Below are 12,265 nucleotides of genomic sequence, written 5' to 3' on the forward strand. Positions count from 1 at the left end.
GGTAGGATTTCTTGGTCATTTTGATGTTACAGAAATTGTGATCATGAAAATCAATCTTCTGTTACATAACCTAAAGTAATTAAAAAAAAAAAACCCTCTTTCCTATAACTTAAGTTGGAGCTTTCATCATAAATTTAAGTAGTTGGAAAAGATGCAATTTCTGATGAATCATAAGTATTGATACTTAAAGGTATTATATCAATCTTTTAATGTATCTAGTGGAATGTAATACTGTAATGATCTGGTGTCTCATTGCTTTAACATAAGTAAATTCAAATTTAATACTGTTCCTTTTTTCTTCTTGAAAAACTGTTACATTTCCCCCACAAAATGTTTACCTAATAAATTTTTATGCTTGAAGGTCTTAGTGATTATCCTTTTGTTCTTTGCAGCATGTTTGTATATAAGTTGAAATGTTAGATTTTGCCATGACCATAAGACACCAAATGTTCTTATTTTGTTGTTAAAATTGTTGTAATTAACACACAGTTGACCCAAACAGCAAATTGTACATATTGATACTTGGAGTAAAACTTTATTGGAAATGCCCCTCTTAATAGGTGGGGGATTATATAGTTCCCATTAAATTAGAAAGATTTGTTGACCAATATTTCAAATTGTGTTCTTGTTGGCTTCCCAAAGATTTCTAAATGTAAGTTAAATATGTTTATAGGTTTTTAAATACAGTGGACCAAACTAAAATTGAAGATGGGTGAGAAGGGAAGATGGGAAAGGTGAATAGGCTTCATACATTGGCTGCAGGTGTGTATACAGGCACAGCAGCTTTATGTAAGTGCTTCTGTGGAACTTAAGGATCTAGAAAGCATTCCTTGAACTCTCCATGCCCACGTGTTCCTTAGGAAGTCTTGGGATATAGGTACCTTAGCAGACTGCTACTCAAGGAGAATTCTTGCAGTGTGCTGAAAATGGTACCAGGATGTTTACCTTTGCACTGTTAGAGCAAATAAGTACATAAAAATAGTAAGGGTATAGGTAGATGTGTATTCTCTAGGTGAAATACTGTAGCAGTTAAGTTGCAAAATGTCTCAATTTAGAATAGTAATACTGTATTCATGGATATAAACCTTGAATAACAGGTTTCATTGAACTTCACAGTTCCATTTATATGCAGGTGGATTTTTTCCATAAATATAGTACATACAGCATATAAATGGATTTTCTCAACCTTTACCTTGCCTTATTGTTAGAGTAAAAAATGGAACAAATGTATTAATTGACTTATCGGTAAGGCTTCTGGTCAACAGGCTATTAAGTTTTGGGGGAGTCAAAAATAACAGATTTTCAACTGGGGGGGTGGGTGCTCTGACCCCTCATTTAACGGTGAACTATAATGTATGAAAAACACAACATTTAAATTCATTGTGGTGGGAAGCATATGGAGCAAGTGGGGGTTATGCATTAAAAACAAAAAAGGAATTTACTTTTTAAAGATTTATTTTAGAGCATGGGGGGAAGGGGGAGAGGGAGAAGGAAAGAGTCTCAAGTAGGATCTGTGCTGAGGGCAGAGCCCAGCATGGGGCTCGATCTCCCGACCCTGAAACCACGACCTGAGCCGAAACCAAGAGTTGGAGACTGAACCAACTGCTCCACCCAGGTGCCCCAAAAGGACTTTGCTTTTTAAAAATGTTTATCAATTCAAGATGGTAACCATATAAATGTCAAGTTCTTTGTTCTTGGCATTTTTTCATTTCCCCAAAGTATGTGTGAAACTAAGAGTCTGGGAAGAATATTTTGACTAGGCTGGTAGTAACAGCATGGGTAGTGCTGATTAATGAAGTGCCAGTGAGCAGCCATACTGAAATTATGCCATCCAAAGTAGGTACAGAAAATTCACTGCTGTCATCACAAACCTGTGTTACGTATTTCAGCACTCCAGAGTTCCCTGTATTGTTCTCTTAGAGCTGGGATTTCCTGGAGACGGGAGGGATGGTGTCCAAAATCTAAGCCTTTTGGCTTTAATAAGTATCTTTACCTAGATTTCCTAGATGTTAAGCTTTTTATAGTTCTTTTAAAATATCTTCCTTTCAAATTCTCAGTGTTAAAGACCCGAACACCAGATTCTTCATAATTTTTATTTAAGTAATACATACAGGAGCTGAAGAAGATCATCGCAACCTCTTGATTAAAAATATTAAATACCAATTAAATAAGAGATTTTCCCCAACAGTGAGCATTTATTTTTGATTGTAGAACTTGAATATCTCTTGCACTGATACTTTTCTCTGGTTATCACTTGATCAGAAAAAATACTCGTCCCAGCTCAAACATTACCTTAGGGTGATAAGAAGTGAGGTTTATTAATTTCATAACAAATTACTGGTAAAAACAACTGATTTTTCCAAAATTGTGATTAATGAAAAATGCTCCTGAAGTCTTTCCCACATGGCAAGCTGTAGATAATGGGGCAAAGGTACTTGCTGCTGGATTGTACATGAGAAATCTGCAGCTAGAACTTTCTCTAAATGCTATCTTCAAAAATGGAACTCCTCCAAAAATCTCACTTTGTGCATTTGCAGTATTTCCATAGTCACTTGAAACTTGCCTCACTTCCAAATAGACTTAGTAATTAGAACAAAAAGGGATGCTCTTTTCCACTGTCACTTTCTACGTCAAATTATTTTTTAAAGATTTTTAATTTTTTTTTTTTCAGTTACACCCAGTGTGGGGCTTGAACTCACAGCCCCGAGACCACGAGTGGCATACTGCACTGACCGAGCCAGCCAGGTGCCCTTGTTTTCATTCTGAAAAGCTGTGTACCTCGATGGTGATAAGGATGACGATCATCCACTCCAGGCGCAGCGCCCTCTTCTCCGTCAGGTGATTCCGCATCAGAACTGTCAGCTCCATGCAGTGCTGAAGCTTTTCATTCATAACCTGCATTAGGAAAATCTTAGGGAATACCCTGTTTTATGTATGAACAAGCGTGAGAACTAGGTAACGTCACATTTCAAAATTCTAAAGGTCTGAAATAGGTAAACGGAATTTACCCTCCAATTCTTGCTCCATTCTCTCCCCAAGGCCACCTGCCAATGTTAACCTGCCTCTTGTGAGTTCATCTAGAGACACTTTCTAATGCACAGACCAGCAAGAAGTACTTTACCTACTGAAGCTCTCAGATTCTTAAGATTTTGATGGAAGACGTAGAAACTAAAGGTTTTGAGTCCTAGTTTTTGGTAGCTGCCCTTGGGAGTTCAGTAGTTAAGAAAGGCAAACTTGAAACGTGTTATGGCCGAAACGCCCAAAAGATGATATATACAGGGGCGCCTGGGTGGCGCAGTCGTTAAGCGTCTGCCTTCGGCTCAGGGCGTGATCCCAGCGTTCTGGGATCGAGCCCCACATCAGGCTCATGCACTAGGAGCCTGCTTCTTCCTCTCCTGCTCCCCCTGCTTGTGTTCCCTCTCTTGCTGGCTGTCTCTGTCAAATAAATAAAATCTTAAAAAAAAAAAAAAAAGATGATATACACAATGATTACCTTCTAGAATTGTTCAGGCTCTTCTGTGCAGACCCCCAAATGGTACCATGTGACCAGCAGCACACTTGCTGTTAGCTGGCACTGCTTTTAGTGCTGAGCTGCAGAGCTTCCGGGCTCTGATGCCCCGCCACATGCTAGTTGGTGCAGAGTCACAGAAAACAGAATCTTTGGGGGTTGTTTATTTTTTAACAGATTTTATTTTTAAGTAACCTCTACACCGAATGTGGGGCTCGAACTCATGACCCCGGGATCAAGAGTCACATGCTCTACAGAAAGCCAGCCAGGCACCCCCAGAAAACAGAACCTTTGAGTTTAAGACTTGGATGTGACCGCTGGTAGTGGTACCTCCTTAATCTCTGTATCTCACGTTCTTTTGGAAATTGGAAAAAGTCTGGAAACATTTAAAGTAGTTTGATTCCCCCTGATAACTGATGGGGCATGCTGAGGGTGTGGGTTTGGTCTGGAAATTTGAGACAATTGTCACAGACGCATTTTTGGGGACTGACGGAAATGTGTTAGCATACTGTATGTACTATGGTTATGCAGAGCATTAAACTGCCTCGGGGTGCCTGGTGGCTCAGTCAGTTAAGCTTCTGCCTTCCGCTTGTCATGATCGCAGGGTCCTGGGATCCAGCCCTGCGTCCTACTCCCTGCTCAGCGGGGAGTTTACGTCTCCTTCTCCCTCTGCACCCCACCCCTACTTGTGCTCTTTCTCTCCTCCCTCTCTCTCATCTTGAAAAAAAAAAAAAAAAAAACTGCCTCAATAATGAGAACACAAGGGACCACAGTCATAGCATATATTCACCAGGTTTCCAGCCGTTATGGCCATCCTGTAGTTTCCACTCTGTGTCAGTGCTGAGAACAGTGCCTCCTCTCCTGCCTTCCTTCCAGTTTCTATTGGCTGCTCCATCTTGGTCTATAAACATGCTCATCCTCAGGCTGGCTTCTCTCTTCAGGGTGCTGGCCTGACCCTCTTCCATTTTCTTTCACCTCTGACTAGACACGTTCTTCCTCCACTTCCTCATCACCCAGTTTATTCTTTAGCCCTTAGAAGTTCCATATTACAACTCTTCTGAAACTTCTGTTTCCAAATTAGTAAATCTAACAACTTTTCTTGGTTCGAAACCTCAATGAACTCAAGCGTTTGACACCACCTAGACATGCACACTTCCTTTGGCGTTTTTCTCCCCTAAGATCGAGGTTCTACCTCTGGCCGTCATCTTTTCCTGGGTTTTCTCTACCTCCCCTTGCCTTTAGATGACATTTCCCAAAGTCCTGATCTTGTCCTTCTTGTCTTCTAGCTCTACACTCTGCATTACCGCACCCTAAACTTTGGTCACTTTGCATCCCACCATCACTCTGTGATGTGTGTGCCACCTGTACTATTATGTAATTTCCAAAAGACTTTGCTTCATACGTAAACTGCCATCGCCATAAATGGACAACAGTGTGATGTGAAAACAGTGTTGCCTACAGGAAGCTGAGCCTGACCCCCGGGAAAGTGGGAGTAGCATACATTGGAGGGCCCATCAGGAGCCACTAAACCACTAAACTAAACTAGTTCAGGGTCCATGTGTCACCTAAATTCATCTCTTGAACAAGTGTATGTTTCCCACATTGTGGGAAAGGCTTAAACTACTCTTTTCTACTCCTGAATGTAACTGTTTCTCGTTTCTTCTCTGACTGAATTTCTAACTGCCTATAAAACATCTTATGGATTTCCTGACCACACCTCAAATTTAATGTTTCTCAAACTAAAACTGACATCGTGTCCAAGTCTATCCCTTGTCTTGGGTTCCCTTTCTCCGATCAGGTCATGCTGTCTTCCCAGTCACCTGGGGTGGAGATTTTTTAAAATTATTTGAGAGAAGAGAGAGCACAAGCAGGGGGAGCAGCAGGCAGAGGGAGAGGGAGAAGCAGACTGTTCTTAAGAAATAATGACTATTTCATGAAGACCTCCTATGTAGTATTAAGGAATACTAAGAAGGGGATAGATTCAAGACTGTCCATCATGGGGCATAACTGTAGGCAATGGGAATTAGAGATCAAAGATCTCCACCCCAGAGGTGCCTGGGTGGCTCAGTCCGTTAAGTGTCTGCCTTCAGCTCAGGTCATGATCTCAGGGTCCTGTGAGCAAGTCCCATGTCGGGCTCCCTGCTCGGCAGGGAGTCTGCTTCTCCCTCTGCCCTTCCCAACTCCCTGCCCTCCCACCCCCGACTTATGCTCTCTCTTGCTTGCATAAATAAATAAATAAATAAATAAAAAATAAAAATAAATAAATAAATATATATATATATCTATCTTAAAAAAAAATAGGCAGGTGCCAGGAAGAAAGGGTAGGGAGCCACAGACAGGGGAGAGCGTCTCAGACAGGAAACAGCATAGAGGCAAAGCATGCTAGATACTTAGAAGGAAGTACTTGAAAATGAGGTTGAAAAGGTAAGTTAGTGCCAAATTGTGAGAGGAACTGTAGACCCTAATTCCTGGGACCTGTGAATACGACATGACAAAGGAGAGTTATGACCTCATATGGAATTAATGCTGGCAATCAGCTGATAGCTTAAGACAGGGAGATAAACCTAGATTATGGGGGGGGGGGAGGAAGTCCAGTGGAATCATGGGGGTCCTTAAAAGTGGAACTGGCAAGTACAAGAGCCAGCCATTGAAGTGATGCCATGTGAGGAGCCCTCAACTCGCCTCTGTTACATGAAGGGGCTGCAAGCCAAGGAATGTGGGCTGCCTGTGGCAACTGCAAAAGGAAGGAAAGAGCCTCTTCCTACACAGAGCCTGCAGAAAGGAACACAGCCTGCCAACACCTTGATTTTGGCTCAGTGACTCATGTCAGACCTCTGACCTACAGAGCTGTAATACAATACATTCGTGTTAAGCCAGTTTGGGGAAATTTGTTACAGCAGCAAGAGAAACTTACTACATGATGCTGCAACATTGGAATTTTATTAATGTGGAGTACTTTGTTCAGTCTTCAAGTACTGGTTGTGTTGACTGTACTGTGCTGGGCAGAGGAGATGGAATGGTGAATAAGACAGACACATGTCTGCCTTCCAGCTAAAAGGTCCAGTGGAGAGGCTGGGGGCAGTCAGGAAGGTCTGAGAATGGTCTGGGGGAGAGAAGAAGGTGAGTGGCAGCAGGAGGGTTATAGACGGGGGCCTGAACAGGGGTCAGTATGGTATCCCCCGTTTCACCAGCCGAGGGCCTGTCATACAGACTTTCCATAGATATCTGTTAATGAACGAATGACACTGGGAAGAAAATGAAAGGATGGTGTGACTGGACGTGGAGGGTGAAGGAGAAAGAGGAAACCACCATGCCTTTCAGTTTTCTGGTTGACGGACAGATGGAGGAGGCTAGTGGTCCTGCCATGAGCTGAAATGGAGAACAGAGAAGGTTCAGTGTTTCCTGGGAGAATACATGGGTTTCGTTTTGAAATCTTAATCACTGATGAATTCTACAAATATTTACTGAGCATGTGCTCTATGTGAGGCCTTGCCAAGAACTGGGAAGATAACAGGGAAGAAAATAATGCTAGTCTCTGATCTCAGGGAGCCGACATTCTAGTGTGGAGTGACACACAGAACTGACTTGCAAAGGGACCCTACAAGATACGTCTGTGTGGAAGACATGTGAGATTTTAGTAGGCAACAGAAAACACCTGGAAGGCAAGCAGAGAACTGAGGTTAGAGATACTTATTTGAAAATCATCAAGAAAACATGGGAGCAGAAATCGTGGAACCGAAGAGGAGCGCTGTTGGAGCAGGCAGCATGAGGAGAGAAGCCAGGACAGAACTCTGGAGGACACCCACGGAGAAGGGGTGGCGAGGGACCCACCTCCGCCTGGCTTTTCTGCTCCCACTGCACTGCTGTGCCTCCCCTCTGATCTTTTCCAGTCGTCTCTTAACTACCACATGAAAGGACTTGACCTCCATCCTCAACTTCTTGGACTCCTTTCAGCACATCTCATGCCTAATACTATTTTTTTCTCAAGATTCTTTTCTCTGGGGGAAAAAAACCAACCAAACAGATGGAACAAAGAACAACCTTCTCCTGGCATTACCACGAACTCTCTTCGTCCTGGGTGTCGTCTTGTTAGACGGTCAAGCCAGTTGAAGGGCAGCACCAGCTCTTAATTCTCTTTTGTATCATGTGCAGCACCAGTGTCGTGTTGAGCACGTGAAGGAAGGCTAAATTCTTTCAACTTCTTCTAAATCATCTTCACATAACCCAACTGGTCTTAACTGCCCTTGGCGTGATAAGAAAAGAGTCTGAAAGGGGTGACTGGGTGGCTCAGTCGGTTAAGCGTCTGCCTTCGGCTCAGGTCATGATCCCTGAGTCCTGGGATCGAGCCCTGCATCGGGCTCCCTGCTCAGTGGGGAGTCTGCTTTTCCCTGCCCCTTCCCCCTGCTCGAGCTTTCTCTTGCTCTCAAATAAATCAATAAAGTATTTTTTTTAAAAAAAAAGGAAAGTACTCTGAGAAACAAAATCTGGGAACTTTTAGGTATGCTTGGTAACTTGTGGAAGATTTAACACCAAAAAGATGGCTCACAGTGGGCCTGGGAAATGAACAATTAGTGTAATGACTCAATCAAGCCACGAAGGGGATGATGGTAATGATAATTGGTCACCTCAGCTACAGGGGAGAAAAATTCAGTGGGACGTGAGAGTTCCATAAAAACTGTCAGTTACCAAAGGAATTCTGATGAGTGTAAGTTTTAGTTGATATGTAATGAGTTTTCAGAAACAGAATGTCCAAATCCATTAGATAAAGTGAAATGTAGTTCAAACCCATGTGGCCATCATGCCCAGCAGCCATTTACCTGCTAGAGATCCCAATCCACATACCTTGCCCTCTGGGCCCATGAGCCAGATACGCCCTCCGTCTCTGGTGTGCCCATCATATATTTAGATATTTAGGGGGAAAGTAGCTTCTATCCCTTTTGCTGCTGTGTTTTAAGAAAGGAGAGGGGGAATCCCACGAGTGTAGCTCCAATTTCCTGTAAGTCCCTTTCCCCCCTAATACATTGCCACTTCTACTTTTAGCTACCTTGCCCCAGTTCCTAACATAGAATCCAATAAAGATGTGGTAGAAATATGTAATTTATAAAGATAATTAAAATGAATCTTGAATTTTAGCTCCTAAAGAAAAAATAAAGTGGAGTTTCAGGGACTGTTGGTATTATGGAATTAATGTTTGTGTCCCCCTTAAATTCTTATAGTGAAACCCTAATCCCCAAAGTGACGGTACTTGGAGATGAGGCATTTAGGAGGTGATCAGGTATAGGTGAGGTCATGAGGGCAGGGCCCCTATGATGGAATTCATGTCCTTACAGGAAGAGCGGACACGAGACAGCACTCTCTCCCCTGCCACGCGAGGACACAGTGAGAAGGTGGCGGTCTATGAACCGGAAGAAGGCCCCCAGCAGGAACCCGGTCTGCACACGTAATCAGAACACCCAGATGCAGTGTGGAAGTGCTGCACGCGAGAGATACCTACAAATACTCCAGAAGCACAGAGGCGCAGACCAGATGGGAAACCTTTCCGAGGACGTGACATTTGGGCTCACCAGGCAAAATGCAACCAGGCATGGTCCTGGCCCAAAGGTACGAAAGGAATCAAATCACATTAACTTGAAAGAACATAAGCTACAGATGTATCTATGATGATGCGAAATTTTAAAAGACCCTGATTTTTGTTCTGATTAACTGCAATGTATGCAGTCTCCCGATGTACTCAGCTGAGGACTGAGAAGCCAGTAGTACTGTCCTTATATCTCGTTCGTATGAGATTTTTTAAAAAACTGCCACAGAGCTGACTTGTTCCAGGACTTTTCCAATTTGGGGACTGACGGACCCCACTGCACCTGCTCTCTGGGCTGCACAGTCAACTCTCCAATGGTGTCTCCACTGCAGGTGCCCATCCTGGTTTAGCAGAGTGATGACGCAGTGGTACTTTCTCCAGGTTTCCCCTTCCTTCTCAGTCGTTTGATTCTCGTCCCACTAGTTGATTATTTCATTGCATTTCCGTCTTCATTATTGATCCTGCTCTCACATTTCTCTTCTTCAACTCTGGCTTTCCTGTTGAATGTAGCACTCATGTGGAGTAAGTTCCTGAAAGACATCCTTATTTTTATACTTCTCCTCTGAACCGTACCCTCAGACCACCTTCATAATTGGTGACCATGATCTTGTTTCTCCTGTCCTGTGGTCTTGTGCACGAGGGACAGGTGAAGGACACCCTGGGCATCAGTAGTACAGACCCGTGACTTGAGGGAAGACAGGATGGGCTGGGGGGGCATGCAGCTCAAGCTCCAAGCCGCCGGTTACCTTGGTTCTTGCTCACCACCTTTACTGACTCAGTTAGGCACAGCAGGCTGGGCATCAGAAGAGGGAGAGAAGGTCTGCATCTGCTCGGTGGCGATGACTTTATAACTCGTCGCACTGATCCTGAGTCCATCGCACGTCTCCATTCCAAGAGAGAAAGGGACATCCACGAGCAGTAACTCTGAGTGCTCTCAGATTTGTCCCCAGCGAATGTGTCTCAGCGACACTGATGTTTTTGTTTAGTTTGTTATTACAGAATTCTCACAAGATGCTGTATTTTCAAATTAACTTTACTGAGGCATAATTTACATAGGGTAAAATGTAGCCATTCTAAGTATACAGTTGGAAGACTTAACAAATGGATTCCCTTGTAACTGCCTATACAACATTTCCATCCCCCCAAAACGTTCCCCTGTGCTCGTTTGGAAACTACAGCCCCATCTACTCACCCCCTCGTCCAGCTCCAGGGAATCACTGACCCACTTTCTGTACCTATAGATTCGAATTGCCTTTCTAGATCCCATAATTACAACAGCACATGTTTTTGTGTCTAGATTTTTTTCACTCGGCATGACTCTGATATCTGCCCATGTTGTGGCATGGATTCAGTAATTAACTTACTGTTGCTGAGTGGTATTCCACTGTATGCACACACTGTGTTTATCCACTCACCTACTGATGGGCACCTGACTGCTGTTTTTGGGCTATTACGAGTTTGGGGCCAGTATGAATAAAGCTGCTGTGATCATTTGTGTATGAAACAGTGTGAGGACATGTGTTTTTATTTCTCCTGAGTAAAATACTTCAAGACGTGGAATGGTTGGGTCTTACAGTAAGACAATGGGTAAGTTTATGAGAAACTGCCAAGCTACTGTACCAGTTTATATTCCCACAAATCATGAAGCTCCAACTGCTCCACATCCCTTCTAACACTTGGGATCAGTCTCTTAGATTTTAGCCATTCTAATGGGTGTGTAGTGAAATCACGTTGTAGTTTCGATCGCACTTCCCTGGTAAACAAGGATGTTGAACATCTTTTCATGTTCATTTGGCCATTTGCATTGTTTTCTTTTGGGAGGTATCTGTTCAAAACTTTTGCCCATTTATATATCTTTATCTTTATTTTTTTAAAAAGATTTTTATTTATTTATTTGAGAGAGAGCCAATGAGAAAGAGCGTGAGCAGGGGGAGGGGCAGAGGGAGAAGCAGTCTCCCTGCTGAGCGGAGAGCCCTGCACGGGGCTCCATCCCTGGACCCCGGGATCATGACCTGAGCTGAAGGCAGACTCTTAACCGACTGAGCCAGCCATGTGCCCCTCTTTTGCCCATTTAAAAAATTGGGCTGTCCTTTAAACACTGAGTAGAGAGAGTTCTTTTTCTATGCTGGGTAAGTTCTTTGGCATGTATGTCTACTGAGAACATTTCCTCCCAGCCTGTGGCTTGCCTTTTCATATTCTTAACAGTGTCCTTCAAAGATGTTTTTAGTTTTGATGAAGTTCAACTCACGAAGTTTTCCCTCCAAAGTTCATGCCTTTTTTTTTTTTTTTTTTGGTCCCAAGAAATCTTTGCCTGGCTGAAGGTCATGAGGCTTTTCTCCTATATTTTCTTCCTGAAGTTTTATAATTTTAGCTTTTATATTTAGGTCTCTGATTCATTTTAAAATGGTGTGAAATAAAGGACGGAGTTCAGCTATTCAATTGTTCCAGCACCATTTGTTGAAAATATTATCCCTTCGTTATTGAACTGATTTATATTTGTCGAAAATCAATTGCTTGGGGTGCCTGGGTGGCTCAGTTGGTTAAGTGTCTGCCTTGGGCTCAGGTCATGATCCTGAGGTCCTGGGATTGAGCCCCACATCAGGCTCCCTGCTGCGCCTGTTTCTCCCTCTCTCTCTGCCCCTCCCTCTCCTGGTGCTCACTCTCTCTCAAATAAATAAATACAATCTTTAAAAAAATTTACTCCTAAGTAATGTGAGGTTTTGATGCTATTGTAAATGGTATTTCAAATTTTCATTTTCCAATTGTTGATTGGCAGTATAAAGAAAAACAATTATTTTTTATAGTGACCTTGGATTTTCCAACCTTGATAAATTCACTAATTAGTTCTAGTAGCTTTCCTGTAGATTCTTTAGGACATTCTACATACAAGATCCTGTTGTCTGTGAATAAATTCAGTTCTACTTCTCACAGGATGTTAAATCTTGGGGCTATACATAAAGCCACCAGAGGGACTCGTGCCTTTTCTAGCTGGCACTGCATGGGGCTTTTTCCACAGGTCTAGAGTGCCAGCGGCTGGCTTTGCATCCGCTTCTCCCAACGGCAGATGTGTGACAGTGGTTACGTGTCAATCCTTTCACGGAGGGACTCAATCTCAAGCTGGCCTTGATAATGGAAGACGGAGGATACTCAACATACTACAAGTAGGGGGAAGGAGCCTA

The 12,265-nt window shown here is 43.1% G+C and overlaps 1 protein-coding gene across 3 annotated transcripts in view; it reads right to left on the reverse strand.

The window, feature by feature from the left end:
* Window positions 1–2,079: 2,079 nt before the first annotated feature.
* The window catches only part of RMND1 (required for meiotic nuclear division 1 homolog), a 39,386-nt gene continuing 29,200 nt past the window's right edge, over window positions 2,080–12,265 (reverse strand). For 2 of the 3 annotated variants that reach the window (XM_087865590.1, XM_087865589.1), the window contains exons 11-12: window positions 2,779–2,910; window positions 2,080–2,292 (exon numbers count right to left, since the gene is read on the reverse strand). In XM_087865590.1, coding sequence (XP_087721716.1) covers window positions 2,251–2,292; window positions 2,779–2,910 — 174 coding nt within the window. In that variant the 3' untranslated portion in view covers window positions 2,080–2,250. The remainder of the gene's footprint in view (window positions 2,293–2,778; window positions 2,911–12,265) is intronic. The other variant, XM_045805357.2, reaches the window with a different exon arrangement.

Source organism: Ursus americanus, chromosome 11 (assembly GCF_024610735.1).
Source record: "Ursus americanus isolate L20-20 chromosome 11, mUrsAme1.1.p, whole genome shotgun sequence".
In the NCBI taxonomy this organism is placed as follows: domain Eukaryota; kingdom Metazoa; phylum Chordata; class Mammalia; order Carnivora; family Ursidae; genus Ursus; species Ursus americanus.